The 16,091-nt window shown below is 29.3% G+C and overlaps 1 protein-coding gene across 3 annotated transcripts; it reads left to right on the plus strand.

Moving 5' to 3' along the window:
* Window positions 1–7,479: 7,479 nt before the first annotated feature.
* LOC107940135 (putative pentatricopeptide repeat-containing protein At5g52630) lies at window positions 7,480–11,914 on the plus strand. 3 transcript variants are annotated; one of them, XM_016873565.2, is made up of 6 exons: window positions 7,480–9,271; window positions 9,361–9,444; window positions 10,062–10,178; window positions 10,588–10,689; window positions 11,041–11,139; window positions 11,372–11,914. In XM_016873565.2, the coding sequence occupies exons 1-2, from the start codon at window positions 7,542–7,544 to the stop codon at window positions 9,392–9,394; spliced, it is 1,764 nt and encodes a 587-aa protein (XP_016729054.1). In that variant the 5' UTR covers window positions 7,480–7,541; the 3' UTR covers window positions 9,395–9,444; window positions 10,062–10,178; window positions 10,588–10,689; window positions 11,041–11,139; window positions 11,372–11,914. The 3 variants fall into 3 exon arrangements, with proteins under 3 accessions (XP_016729054.1, XP_040945437.1, XP_040945434.1); XM_041089503.1 differs by having other exon boundaries at window positions 7,480–9,209; XM_041089500.1 differs by having other exon boundaries at window positions 7,481–9,444.
* Window positions 11,915–16,091: the final 4,177 nt, after the last annotated feature.

The following is a 16,091-nucleotide window of genomic DNA, read 5'->3' on the forward strand; positions in this document are numbered from 1 at the left end:
AAAACTTATTTTCAATTTGTTGGGAAACATTTATTTTAATGTTTTTAGTATTTTTGTTGTACTATATTTTTAAAAAATTAATACGGGTTAGGTCCGGGTTTTAACATTTTTATCTGAGACAGGCTTGGGCAAAATTTTAGTCTCATTCTTTAGGCTGGGCTTAGGCCTAGCAAATAGGCCTAAATTTTTTATTGGGCTCGACCCATGAGCACCTCTAATTTGTATACATCATACTTTAATTTTGGTTCAATTTTTACATCTCACTAACTCGTTATTTATGTGGCAACAATGACGGAGCCACAAAATTTTTGGGGGGCTGAAATTAAATTGTATTTTTTTACGATAGTAAAAATACAATTTCACCATTTTAATAGTCTATATCTTTATAATTTTTAAAGTATTATGTAACGCCCCTAACCCAAATCCGTCATCGGAATAGAGTTACGGAGCATTACCGGAGTTACTGATTCATTTATCAGATATTTCATTAATCCGATATCTTTTCTTCTCCACGTTCAAGTCTCGTATTCAAATCATCCGGATTTTTATAAAGAAATTTGATCGTCGTTTTCATTTATTTCATGTTATAATACATTCAACTAATGCTCTAAACAAAATTATCATTTTACCCCTAAACTTTTAATTAATGATGATTTCATCCTTAGGTTAAAATAAAATAAAATTATTGCAATTTAATCCTTATTTCCAGCCGTTATTCTCACACAAATTGATAACAACCTATGAATTCTATAAAATGTCAGAATTTTCCATAATTTCAACACTTTTCAATTTAATCCTTAAAACATGTTTTTCTCCGATCTTGAGCTAAATTAATAATTTCATTCAATTTGGTAATTTAAATAATAAAATAATCCATTTCATGCAAATTGGACATTTCTAACATTTTTTTACAAAATTGCCCATAAAATTTTACTTTTATTCAATTTAGTCCATGAACCTAAAACATACAAATTAGCCATGCTAGCTGAATATTCATACATATTTTCCTCCTCCTCCTCCTCTCCATTCCACATCCTTAATTTATATAACATGCAACAAGTAACATTATCAATAATTTCACTATTTACTTATGTATTTTCAAAACTGTCCATTTGCATCATAGTCACTAAATTATTTATATCTTAAGCTACAGAACTCTAAATTAAGATCCGCTAATTTTCCCTGAAACTAGACTTACTTATCTTATTACCATAAAATTTTCAGAATTTTTGGTTTAGCCAATAAGTACATTTTATTCTTTAAAGTTGCCCCTGTTCTGCTGTCTGACAGTTCCGACCCTTCTTCACTAAGAATTAATTATCTCATCGTACGAGATTCGGATGATGTTTCCGCTTATTTCTGTTGAAAATAGACTCTTTAAGGATTTTAAACATATAAATTTAATCCCTTAATTATTTTTCTCCAATTTTTGATGATTTTCCAAAGTCAGAACAGGGGAACCCGAAATCATTCTGACATTGTCTCACAAAACTTATTATATCTCATGATTTACAATTCTATTGCTTACACCGTTTCTTCTATAAGAAACTAGACTTAATAAGCTTTAATTTCATATTTTATTCATCCTCTAATTATATTTATACAATTTTTGGATATTTTTCAAAGTTAGACTATTGCTGCTGTCCAAAACTGTTTTAGTGCAAAATGTTGATTTTCATTTTGCCCCAAATTTCACAGTTCGTACAATTCAGTCCTTACTTAATTAACCCCTCAATTAAACTAATTTTCTCAATTAATAATTTTCCTAGACATTGTAAGTTATTTCATAACTATTGAAATTCAGAAATTCCACATAAAACTCTAACTTCAAACTCTTTTACAATTTAGGTCACAAACATTCACTTTCTATTCAATTCTTTCAATAAAATCAGCATATAAACAATTTAAAGCTCTAATTCTATATCAAATCATCATATAATTCCAGCACATATTCATAGAAACTTTCAATTTCTTTCATAGAATCAAGAACTAATGAATTCAACAAATGGACCTAGTTGTAAAAGTCACAAAAACACAAAAATTTCAAGAAATAATCAAGAATTGAACTTACTTGCAGTAAAAATATGAAAAACCAGCATAAGGGAACTCTTCCATGGTGTTTTTGCTGATGATAATGCAGAAAAATAAAGAGAAATTTAGATAATTCCACTTTAGTCCTAGCTTTATTAAGTAAATTTTGCAATTTTCCAATTTTTCCCTTAATTCCCCTTATTTTCTTGGTGATTTCATGCTCTTGCCGTCCAGCCCAAATAGACCTTGGGTCTATTTTCCTCTTAAACCCTCTTTCTTTTATCATTTAAGCTATTTAATCATTTCCCACAATTTTGCATTTGATACAATTTAGTCCTTTTTGTTCAATTAGCTATCAGTACTTTAAAATTTCTTGACGAAACTTTAATACTAACTTATTAACACTCCATAAATATTTATAAAAATATTTATGGCTCGATTTAAAATTCCCGAGGTCTCGATACCTCATTTTCAATTTTAATTATTTTAATATATATATTTTTTAGTACATTTCACTATTTCAAAATTTTTCCTAACTTCACATTTAACTTATACTCACTAAATTAATAATATTTTCTACTCATTTGTCGGATTTAGTGATCTCGAATCACTGTTCCGACACCACTGAAAATTAGGCTGTTACATATTAAATCAAATTTTTATTTTTTAGGGGGTCAAAGTGTAATTTTATCATTATTAATTTAAAATTTTATAAATCATAAAGAACCTCAATGAAAAAAATTTCATTTTAGGGGGGCTGGCAGGCTCCGCCACTGTCTGGCATATTTTTTATTAAGTCGTGTAAATTATTGACTTGATGTGATGTTTTATTAGACTAGAAAATAAACAAACAAATTTAAATTATTTCCACCTATATTAAGAAATAGATTTATTGGGGGAAATAAGAAATTTTTCTTTAATTCTAAGTGGAAAGAATTTAAATTTATTTGTTTATTTTTTTAACCTAATAAAATATCCTGTCACCAATTTTATATGATATAATGGAAAATTGTACAACATGAATAATGAGGACAGTAGAATGTGAAAATTGAACCAAAATTAAAGTTTGATGTTATAATAGCCTAAATTTTAGCGATGTCAGAAATAGTGGTTCGAGACCACTAAATTCGAAAAATAAACTCGTATATTATATTATTTAATATTTATGAGTCAAATTTAGCTTTTAAAAGATTTTTGAAATAGTAAATTGTGTTTTATAAAGATTTATTTGGTCAAGAAATTGAGAAAAAAAGTATCGAGATCTCGGTGTTATAAATCGAGCTATAAATATTTTTATAAATATTTACGGAGTGTCAATAAGGTAATATTAAAAATTCGTTAGAAAATTTTGACGTTTGGGTGATTAATTAAATAAAAAGAACTAAATTGAAAAAAGTGTAAAAATTGCTAGAAGGATTAGATAGCTCAATTGTCAAATTATGAAGAACCTAAAGTGGAAATAAGCCCAAAGGAGATATTTTGGGCGGCAATAGCTGAGAAAAAATAGGAAATGGGTGAAATAAGGGTAAAATTGGAAAATTGCCAAAATTAGCTAAATAAAAAATGGGACCAAATTGGAATATCTACAATTCTCTTCATTTTCTCTTCATTTTCATCAGTTGAAAAACAGCCATGGAAGAGGGTTCAAGCTGGTTTTCATACTTTAGCTTCATGTAAGTTTAATTCTTGCTTTCTCCTTGAAATTTTTAAGATTTTGGATTTTTACAATTGGGTCCAAATTATTATGTCATTAGTTTTTGATTCCATGACTAATTTTTAAAGTTGATATGGATGAGAGCTGGAAGCATATAATGAATAAATATAGAATTGAAGTTTTAATTTTGATATATGATGATTTTATCAAGTAAAATTGATGAAAATTGATTTTAGGACCTAATTATGAAAGAGTTTAGAATTAAGGTCTAGTGCTAAATTTTTTATTTTCATGGGTTATGAAGTAGTTTAAAATGATAGACTAAAGTATTAATTGAGAAAAATTAGCTCAATTGAGGGGTTAATTGAGCAAGGACTGAATTGTATGAACTGTGAGATTTGGGGTAAAATGGAAATCAACATTTTGCATTAAAACTGTTTTGGACAGCAGTAGTAGTCTAACTTTGAAAAATCACCAAAAATTTTAGAAATCGAATGAGAGGATGAATAAAATATGAAATTAAATATTATTGAGCCTAGTTTCTTATAGAAGAAACGATGTAAGCAATAGATTTGTAAATCATGAGATATAATAAATTTTGTGAGACAAAGTTAGAATGATTTGGGGTTCCTCTATTCTGACTTTGGAAAATTATCAAAAATTGAAAAAAAAATTATGGGCTTAAATTTATATGTTTAGAATCCTAAATGAGTCTATTTTCAAGAGAAACAAACAAGAACATTATTCGAATCATGTAGGAGGAGATAATTAATTTTTAGTGAAGAATGGTCGGAATTGTTAGATAGCAGAACAGGGATGATTTTAAAGAAAAAACTGTACTTATTGGCTAAACCAAAAATTCTGAAAATTTTATGGTAAGAATATATGTAAGTCTAGTTTTAGGAAAAATTAGCAGATCTTAATTTGGAGCTCCATAGCTCAAGTTAAAAATAATTTAGTGACTATGACACGGATGGAAAGCTTTAGAATATAAATATAAGTAAATAGTGAAATTATAGATAATGTTACTTATAAGCGTGTTATATACATTAAGGATGTAGACTGAAGAGGAGGAGGAGAAAAGTATGTGAGTGACTTATGCATAAATTGATCACATGCTCGATTATATTTGGTAATTGTTAAACTTTGTTAAAATGAAAAATGTTATAAATTCATGTTTGAATTAAATGTTATATATGTTAAAGAATAATTTGAATATTTGATATTGCCTAATAAACGAACATCTGATATTGCTTAGTAAATGTCAAGCCAAATATAAAAAAAAATGTTATAAGTGGAACATGTGTGAAAGAATGTGGTAAGTATTTTTATGGTTATTATTGAGCTCATTCACATGAATCTGTCATTTGAAATTGTGATAGACAAGAAGAAATAGTGAATGGCATGCTTATGTATGGCTATGTGTATTTATCTGAAACACAAGAAAATGATGATTATATTTTTGATATATGGTGACATGAGACTATGATATATGAACATGAAATATATTTTATAAATGTGTTCGTTCATAATTATAGAATTGTGCAACTCAAGTGTACTATTTGTATAAAGATAGTATTTCAAATGATTTGATGAGTAAAGTTCCAATGTGAGATAGTCTGAAATCAAGACAAATTGTTATGAAAGCGTATTCAAAATACATAGATACGATTGTTATAAGTTATGTGAATAAATGATGTGTAAAAGTATATGCATGTGAGAGATTTAATGAAAGTTGAGCCCATATATGTTTCTTGATATTTATATGAATTATATGACTAACAATGTGATAAGAATAGGTATTAGGGCTCATGATCAATTCGAATAATTATGCTTTGCATAATTATGTTGAATATAGAGAAGCGGGAAATTAATTACCATGTTATACGAATTTGTTAAATATTACATGTTTACTTTGTTTTACTTTTCCCCCCCAATTAATAATGATTCAATAAACTTCGGTAATGACTCGTGCCCTGTTCCAATGACGAATATGGGTAGGGGATGTAACAAATGTATAACATTACATTACAATTTGTATCAAAATTAATGTATAATTTTATTATTTTTCACTTTATTAATTATTATTTGGCTCTTCAGTTGTATCTAACTTTTAATTTTGTTACTTAGAAAGTTTTGTTCAATTTAATATTTTGGTTGAAATTAACTGTGAATAAAAAAAATGGGAGGCATACAGAATAACGTGAAAAATTTTGCTTGTACAACGTGATGGAATATTTGTTACGGGCTACAGATCAAAATCTGTGATGAAATATATGAAGAAATTCATTTACTTAAAAATTTGATAATTCAACGAAACATTTTAGTAAAAATTTTATCTTGTCGATTGATTTTAATTTTGATTGTCAATGTAATTTAAATTGTATTATTAAATCTATGAGAGCTCGACTATATAAACACTTGTAATGATCCCACTCAATTGTATGTCATAATTCGATTTTTTAATTTAAAAAACTAAAACTAAGACTATATTTAAAAATCATAAAAAAAATTAAATAATCAAATTGTATTCCATTATAAAGATTTGATAAACAATTTTAGAAAATTTGTGCTCAGGGAAATCAACATAAGCCAGGTGACCTAACAATGTAATTGATTAATAGCTATAGAAAACAATTTTTCGTTTCATTTTAAATTTATTAAATTTTTTGTAATTAAAAAAATAATATAAAAACAATAAATTTTTAATTTTTATAATAAATTTCTTAAAAATCATATTATAATGTCATCATTGTTATATGTCACTGTTTGAAAGTGTGACGTGTACCAAAATTGAAAGTTGGAGTACTAAGGCTCCCTTTGGATACAAAAAATCTCCTGTTTCAGTGCGTTTAGACCATTTTTTTGAAATCAATCGCACTGATATTGGTGTTTGGATTTTACCCATTGCCGCACTGGAGTCTTCTCATCATGCTGTAGTATCAGTGGCGCCACTGGAGGTTCTACATGCAGTGAGAATTTGCAACTCCATTTGAAAGATGGAAAGTACCTTTTCTTCCATGCTTTTTACTTTTTCTTTTATCCTTTTACATCTAATTTTCTATTTAAGAATTTCAAATAATATTATTAATTTAATATATACAATCTTCATATTAAATTTAATAAGTATTTTTATAATTAAAAATTAAAAATTATTTATTATTTTAAATTATTTATAATTAAAAATTTCTAGTAATAATGAAACTTGTTATGTCTTATGTTATTATATTTTTTTAATTAAAAATCATCTATTTAGATACTTCAAAATTTGATCTAAGTATAATGTTACTATTTATGAAAATAATATTTATCATTGTTATAAAAAATATTTAACTTTAAAAAATTAAAAATAATTATCATTTTATCTAATAAATAATTTAAATTAATTATATAATTCATTAAAATATTGGAAGATACATTTTAATATTTTATTAATTTAATTTATAAATTCACATATTTTAATAATTTTAAAAAAGTAAAATAATTTAAAAACTTCTATTATATATCAATTCTAATCTGATGTCCTTAATAGTAATTTTTTATTCTTATCTTACCGCTACAGCTGCGTTTGAATCCAAACACACACTCCACCATTGTTTCTAATTTCACCGCTACAATATCCAATCTCACCGCTACAGTTTCTAATCTCACCGCTACAATATCCAATCTCACCGCTACAGTAATTAATCTCACCGCCACCGCTGTTTTTAACCTCACCGGAGTTAAACACACCGCCCATCCAAACTAAGCCTAAGTCAAGAAAAGAATTATAAGTATTAATTTGGCTAAATGAGTATTTAAGCCAACTTGAAACGAAGGGGAAAAAGCGAAAGAAAGATATGGCACCGTCGTTATCATGAACTTACTCGGAGATCAGACGAGCGCAGCGCCGGCGTTGAAACCAGAATCCATCGCCGACCCACGGATCCTCCACGCCCAAGCTCTGAAATCCTCACGTGTTGATCGTTCCATTTTCAACAATTTAATCACCCTTTACGCCAAATCCAACCTTCTCGATTCCTCACTTCGTGTTTTCAAACAAATCCCATCACCTAACATCGTCTCATGGACTTCTCTCATCTCAGTTCACTCCAGTTCTCCACTCTCCCTCACTTTGTTTCTCTCCATGCTTCGCGACCCTATTCTCCCCAACCAGCGGACGTTAGCTTCTCTTTTCAAAGCCTGCGTTTCCCTTCCTCGTTGCCTTTTCTTCGGTCTTTCTTTGCACGCTCTTTCCTTTAAGCTTTCACTCAATGCTCAACCTTTTTCTGGTTCCGCGTTGGTTAACTTTTATTCAAAATATCGGCTTCCAATTGATGCAAGAAAAGTGTTCGATGAAATGCGTGAACGAGATGAAGTTTGTTATGCAGCGGTGATTGTTGGGTTGGCGCAGAATTCCAAGCCGCTTGAATCTTTGTCTTTGTTTGCTGCGATGAAGTCTAGCAATGTGAGTTCTACCATGTATAGTGTTTCTGGGGCGTTACGGGCGGTGGCTGATTTGGCAGCCTTGGAGCAATGCAGGATGATTCACGGGCACGCGGTTGTTACTGGGTTCGATAAGAATGTGATCGTGGGGAGTGCTTTGGTTGATGGGTATGGGAAATCGGGGCTCGTTTCAGATGCACGAAAGGTGTTCGACGAAAATATTGCTGTGATGAATATTGTAGGGTGGAATGCTTTGATGGCTGGTTATGCACAGCAAGGTGATTCGAGTTCGGTGATCAAGTTGTTTCAATCGATGGCAAATGTAAGGTTTGTGCCGGATGAGTATAGCTTTTTAGCTGCGCTTTCGGGTTTTTACAATGCTGGCTTGGTTGGTCAATCCGAGATATGGTTGAAGAGGATGAAATTGGAGTATGGTATCGAACCGGGGCTTGAGCATTATACATGTTTGATCGGTGCATTGGGCAAAGCCGGGCGGTTGGAAGATGCCGAGAGGATTGCAACAACGATGCCTTTTAATCCTGATGCTGCAGTGTGGAGATCATTGATGTCAAGTTGTGCTCATCATGGTGCAGCGGATATGGCTTTGAGGATGGCTAGGAGGTCGTTAGAATTGGATCCTAACGACGATTCAGCTTATACGATAGCTGCAAATGTCTTATCATTTGCAGGCAGATGGTCTGAGGTTGCCGATATGAGGAAACTGATGAAAGATCGGAGAGTGAAAAAGGAAGTCGGAAAAAGTTGGATTGAAGTCAAGGGGGAAGTTCACATGTTCATGGCAGGGGATAGGAAGCACGAGAGAACAGAAGAAATCTACGAAAAGCTGGCGGAGTTAATGGAATCAATCGAAAAGCTAGGGTACAAGCCGGTATGGGACGAGATGTTGCATGAAGTTGGGAAAGGAGAGAAAAAAGAAGCACTTTGGTATCATAGTGAGAAGTTGGCATTAGCGTATGGGATAGTGAGCGGAGCCGCACCGGCAGGGAAACCGATGAGGATCGTAAAGAATCTCCGAATCTGCAAGGACTGTCACGAAGCTTTTAAGTACATAAGCAGAGCAATAGATAAAGAGATCATTGTAAGGGATGTTAACAGATACCATAAGTTCTTGAATGGTAGTTGTACTTGCGGGGATATTTGGTAACAAATTATAAAATGTTGGATCACATTTTTTCTCAAACAATCATTTGGAACGTGTTGCTTAAACCTGTGTTATTGGATTGGAACAGTTTTAAACTTTATTTCGATTGGCTCAACAGCTGAGATCCTTCAATCGAGTGAGTTATTCTACGGATGAGCCTTGACGTGATGAGGTAATTACATATAAAGTTTTAACCTTTATTTGGAAAGATATAGAAATTACAATTTTTTTAAATATTATTTAATTTTTACGCGTGTGCAACACGTGGTGAATGAGCAAGTGGGCATAAAGTAGAAAAGCTCAAGAGACAGAAACATAGCCATTGAATTTGGAAAAGGTCAACTTAAGGAGGCGTATTCAATCTGATTCTGATTCCCTTTTTAAAAAAGAAACAAAGGACAAAATAATATGGTTAAATGGATCCCACACGCCATGCTTTCTCCAATTTAAACAAGTTTCAAATTGATCAACCCTGGTTTTATGGTGAATTCCTAGCAATAGCATTCATCATATCCCCCCCCCCCCAAAAAAAAAAAAACCCAACATCCTTTGAATACTATCTTCTTCTTTCTTGTTTTCTGTTTTTGATTCAGTAGTTTTTTTATTTTTTGTTGCTGTCAACACCTGAATAAGCTCTCACAAGTCAAACCAGATTTTAAAGAAAGTGGGTCTTTTTTTTTTCCTTTCATTTTTCGTCTTGTTTGGATATTTTGATTGTTGAAACATGAAAGTTTGATTTGTTCTGAAATGGGTTTTTGATGTTTTTTGTTCTTTTTGGGGATTTTGCAGTGTACCCAAGGGTGAAAGTCAAAGAACAAGACCAAGATGATCAACAAGTTATCAAGGATTCTGTTTTGTCTTTGAAGGATGTTCTGTTTCTCTCTATGCTTGATTCTTATTTTCCAGGTAATTTTTTTTCTTTGCTGTTTGTTTGAAGTTTTATTGCTCTGTAAAATCAGTTTCCCTTTGATTTTATCAAACATATTTCAGTGATTTGGGTGCATTTCATCAAAAAGAAAAAAAAGATTTTTTTTGATTAATTTGATACTTGGTCAAAGTTGAATGATTTATGTAATTTTTGTTTGTTTCTTGAAATGGGTATTTGAAGGATGTTTCATAATCCTACGTTTGATCCCACTCATGAAAACCAGTAAATGATTTGAAAGCTCTCTGAATGTTTGATGTTTTGCTAAATTCCAATATTATTGATGTATGTTCAATTTTTTTATTTAATTAAAAATATTACATTTTTTTATCTCATATATATAGAAAATAATGAAAATTTCGAGTTATATAGTATTTAATTATTTGACAGGGAAAAAACATGAAGATGATGTTTCTCCGATGCCCACAGCAAGAATTCCAAAGTCTTACCATGCACCAGAAGTAGATAAACATTCAGATTCTACATCTGAAGGTAGGTTTTTTATTTATGGTATGATATTTGGATTCAGGTGTGAGTGTGAGATATGGTATGCTTGATTTTTATAAGCTTTTTCATATATTTGGAGGATCGTTGAGATTATAGTCATGTATCCTGGTGCCAGACGTAAGTACTTCAAAGAAAAATTTAGAGTCCGAACAACATAATATTTTATGCACTTCCCAGTTCATTTAATTTGAGTGTCAAGTATGAGCAAGTGTCTGGTACGATCAAGGTTAACTCTTTCTCCATATTATTTTTTATCTTCGGATGATGGTATCTTTATATTTAAATATGTATCGGATACGAATATATTTTATCTTGAGTGTTAACATAATCTTGCAGAAGCAGAGCAATACAAGACGAAAGCTGAAGAGGAGGAAACTAGACCGAACATTAGAGTCAGTTCAACTCCACGTCCTCGGGCTGTCATATCGAGTCCTGGTAATTACATTTTAGTTCACTGAGTATCAGATACGAGTACATGTCCTCGAAATATATTTGAAAGAACATATCGGTTACTTACATTGGGATATGAATCGAATATGGTATCTGAGGTACTAAAATACCAATAAGAACAAATTATACAAAAAAACCTGGTATAATTGCAGCCTTCCATGCACAAGCGTCTGACATATTCAGAATGCTCGAACTCATCTTTTTTCTGCATTTTCAGACAATGACGCATTGATCAGAAATAAAAACAAGATCGAAGGGAGACAACGAACGGCGTCGAAGAATCATAACACGGTTCAAAACCGACACACAACCCGAACCCATATCTTTGTTAAAAGTCCTGTAAAAACAAACAAGTCCAATGATGGTGGTGGTGATAACTGTAATGTTGAAATTAGAGGGAAGAAAGGATCAAGACCAACTGTTTCAAGTCAGAGAAAACACCTTATAACTCAACGACCAGGTTGGCAAGATCCATAGAAAGTTTTAGCTGAATCCGGGTACTTGGTGTGAGCCTCGGATGTGGGTAATATCCGATATGGCCATCTTCCATTTTTTGTTCTTTTCAAGTTTTTATATATATATATATTTCGATGATTTTTTAAGGGTTATTCCTTATATCTATTTTTCGGATGTGTCATTCACAATGCTTATATGCTTGAAAAAAATGAAGAGTTGAAATAATATTAGCATATACACGTACTGACAAAGAGTAGTACTTGGTACTTTAGAATATTCATATATATATATATAGTTTTAATTATTTGTGTTTGATATTTGTACACTTATTTGAAACAATATTAGACATTTAAACTGATTAAGTCTTAGTTCAGTTGGTATTGAGATTGTTGTCATTGTAAAATAATATGGGTTCAAACGCGTTGAAATGTGTTTATTCTCCCATCAAAGCATTGTATAAAAAAAGTATAAATGTATACAATAAATTTATGTAAAACACTTCTTTTTACATTAAAAAATTGTTACAAAAGTAGAAATAAGTGTTTTTAAAGTTTTTTTTAATGTATATTTATGAAAAAAAGTTAAAATTTTTAGTAGGATGATATAATTTAATTTATCTCTGATTTTATTTTTGTAGGAAAAAAAATACGTTGATATAGAATGATAAAATTTAAGTACAATATTATTGAAAATATATTTATAAGCGATTATTATAGTTAAATTGTTTGAATGATATCTTTAATATACCAATAGTCTAGTCTTTTTTTTCTTTTTTCTTTTTCTTTTTTATGTAAAACATAATTTCAATTATTCAAAAAGTAAGGTTGTGCCCCTACCAAATATTAGCAGGGGATGGAGGTGTTATTTAAAAAATAATAATTTATTGGCGGGCTGGGCTAGGCTTGAATTACTTTTATTTAAGTAGGGTCGGGTTTAGATAAAATGTCAGTTTATATTTCGGGTTGAATGATAGAAAAAATATGCAAAAATCCCTTGTTTAATCATTTTAATTTTTATAAACCATTAATACATGTTGAAGTAATTCAACGTAGCAATTTATATTTATTTGGTATCTAAATTTTTGTTTTGAATATAATTGGTAGCTAAATTTGAAAACCGTAAATAAATTTAATACTTTTTTTTGAATACTTGACTAATACTGTTAAACTACGTTGACGAGCCATTGTCGACCAATAACATGGTGAAATGTGATAGCCTCACATTTTGACACGTGAAAATTTTTTTAAAAAATTATTAAAAATAAATAAATTTCATTCTAGACATACTTTTTAGTATTTATATATATATATATCTCTTTTTATATATTATTATTTTGAATTTAAAACATATAAAATCTTAAAAAATAAAAGTTTATAAATTTATAAAAATATTAGAAATATTATTTGACACTGGTGTCACAGGTCGCAGAACAAAACCCATGATGAATGGCCATGAAACGTCCAATGGAAGTCAACTGATCAAACGAGGCATATTTAATCCATTTAAACTGGTCTGATTCGTAGAACATGTGGAGAAACTCATCTATTTGAAGCCTTGGTGGCCCAGTGAAACTCTAGTAAAACTAGAGTTACCAGCATAATTATTGTAAATCTTAAGGGATAAAGATATATAAAATTTAAACCCCTTATGACTCTCATCTTGTAGATGGACATTGATTTCAGTTGTTGATGTAATTCCTTTTATACTGTTAGATTTAATAGAGCTCAACTAAAAAAAAGAAAGATTTGCATCATTTGTGATCATCTCATTCATAGTTTTGAATATATTTGAAAGCATTTACTCTATACGCTATTTTTCTGTGACTTTTTTGTTCGTTCATGGTTTCTTTTTCTAGAAATCTCATTTTTCGAGAGTAAGACTGACTTAGATGGATTTAAACTCAAGCAATCGGCTAAGGCTACCCAGTTTGCCGTATTAAAGTTCTAGTCTCATGACACTAGAATGAACTTGAACAATTGGTTGTCTGTATACATTTGAACTTGAACAACCATTTATCCAAATGCATTCCAAACATGGTTATTAGTATTTTTAAATATTTTTGTTTTTTTATCATATTACTAAATTCACATTTAAAAATAATTATAATATTATTTAATAAAAGTTGTGATAATTACACATTTAAAAATAATTAGAAATTAAATTGCAAGTATTAAGTGAAAAAGTTGTGCTAATTTTAAAATAGAATTATTACTTGAATAGAACTCTATCCATAAAATATAAGGAAAAAAAGTTGTGATAATTATAATTTACTATTATTAGTTAAAAATTTTGATGTAAACAAAAGTTTTGCTAATTTTATTTTTAAAAAGTTGTGCTAATTTTATTGATGTAAATTAAAGTTGTTATTTGAATAGAATTCTAAACATATTAATTATCACTTAATTAATATTAGAGTTAATTATATTAATTAATTATTATTTTAAATAATGTTACTTTTCAAAATACATAAAGTGAAACTATATTGTATGTTGAATATGTGAAAAATGATTTAATTATTATTTGAAAATTTTCTATTATAATATTTGAATTGATAAGTTAATATATTTTAATTATATTCATTAGTTCAAATAAGAAATATTATTTTACACTAATTACTACAATTAAAAGTACAACATATAAAAAATAATTAAATATTAAACATGTAAAATCGCATGCAACGCATACCACATTAGAAGTTAGGACATATAAAATTAATATATTTTAAAAAATATACATGAGCCTAAACTTAGATTAAACATTTACAAACATAGACAAAATTATATAAAAATTGAAGCCTATATTTCAAATTAGGCTAGACTTAAATAATTAAGTTAATTGCATCAAACATCCTCAAATTATGAACCTTATTACATCCTTAAACTTTAAAACATTTAAATTACATCCTTAAACTATAAATGTTATATCAATAAAGTCTTTTAATTACTAAAATTGTTAATTTAATTATTGAACGAGATATTAGATCTTATGCAACATAATTTAAAGGGTGAACTATATAAATGCCACCCAACTATGCCCGCGTTCCTATTTCGGTCAGCCAACTTTAAAAATTTTCAATTTAGGCACTAACGTTTGAATTCATTCATGTTTTGGTCACCTACTATTAATTTGATAATACAAAGTCTTTTTCTAACTGGGTTTTACAAATTTATAGATGTAGAATACCTCTATTTTAAAAGCTGAAAGCTTTGTTTAGAAAGTTTGATGATCAAGTTGATAGAATTTGTAAAGGTGAATGATTGAATTTATTAAATTATTTAGAATTAGGATCAAATTGATAGAACATATAGGAATTGAGGACTAAATGTGTTATTACACTTATTAGAAAAAAGGTTATTTGTTATCAATTTAACGGATTCAAACAAGAACGGATTCAAACATTAGTGCCTAAATTGAAAATTTTTAAAGTTGAATGACCAACACAAAAATTCAGGTATAGTTGAATGACCATTTGTTTAGTTTATCGTAATTTAAAATGAATATCGGGTTTTTGAGGTTTTTGAAACTTTTACATAAATTATCATTCAGGCTCTCTCGCCCTCTTTTCAGTTTTACCTTATTTTTAGTTTTAAATTTTAAAAGTTACATGGCAAACAATTTACTTTTCTTTAAAATTTTTATTTTAAATTATGTCACATGAGATTTTACATTTCATTTTGTTGGGATGAAATACAACCCGATGAAATACCGCAGAAACACAATCAGTATTCTTTCACTCCTGAAAAATCAATTTAGTAATTACGACAAACATAATAACACAATATATCAACAATTGATGCAAATAAACCACAACATCATAAGCAAAAATAATAAATCAAGACACATAATTTTTACGTGAAAAACCCTTTAAAGCAAATGGTAAAAACCGCGAGACTTGAAAGTCTACAAAAATTTTCACTGTAATCAAAATCTTGCTACAAGATCACAACCAAGCCTCAATAAAGAGTATACAACTCAAATAAGGTATCAACAAATAATTTCAAGCAAACGCTAAGAGAAAAGTTGAGAATATTACAAAAAAATGAGTTGACTTTGAAATTCGAAAACCTGAAGCTACAGTATTCTAAACAAAAATTAAACTGTATACATTAAAGATCTTCGACGGTAATAACTACCGTAAAAAATCAGCTCCAATGAACACCAAACGAACTTCCAATTGAAGAAAATAGAATGGCTGGTCTATGTAAAAAAAAAAATTGTCTTCTCTTTCATTTTTCTTTGACTTGCAGCACACTATTTTCTTGTAGCAGTCCCTAAAACATATATGTATAAGGTACATATGAAAATGAGCTACTACAAACGAGATAACTTACTGTCTAACACATTTAATAATTAAATTAACAATTTTAATAATAAAATAATTTTATTAATATGATAGTTTAACGTTTTAAAAGTAAAATGAAGTTTATAATTTAATGATGTCTAATGTAATAATTATGTATGATAAAAAAATTGATTCAAAC

The sequence above is a fragment of the Gossypium hirsutum genome, chromosome A02 (genome assembly GCF_007990345.1).
Source record: "Gossypium hirsutum isolate 1008001.06 chromosome A02, Gossypium_hirsutum_v2.1, whole genome shotgun sequence".
Classification (NCBI taxonomy): domain Eukaryota; kingdom Viridiplantae; phylum Streptophyta; class Magnoliopsida; order Malvales; family Malvaceae; genus Gossypium; species Gossypium hirsutum.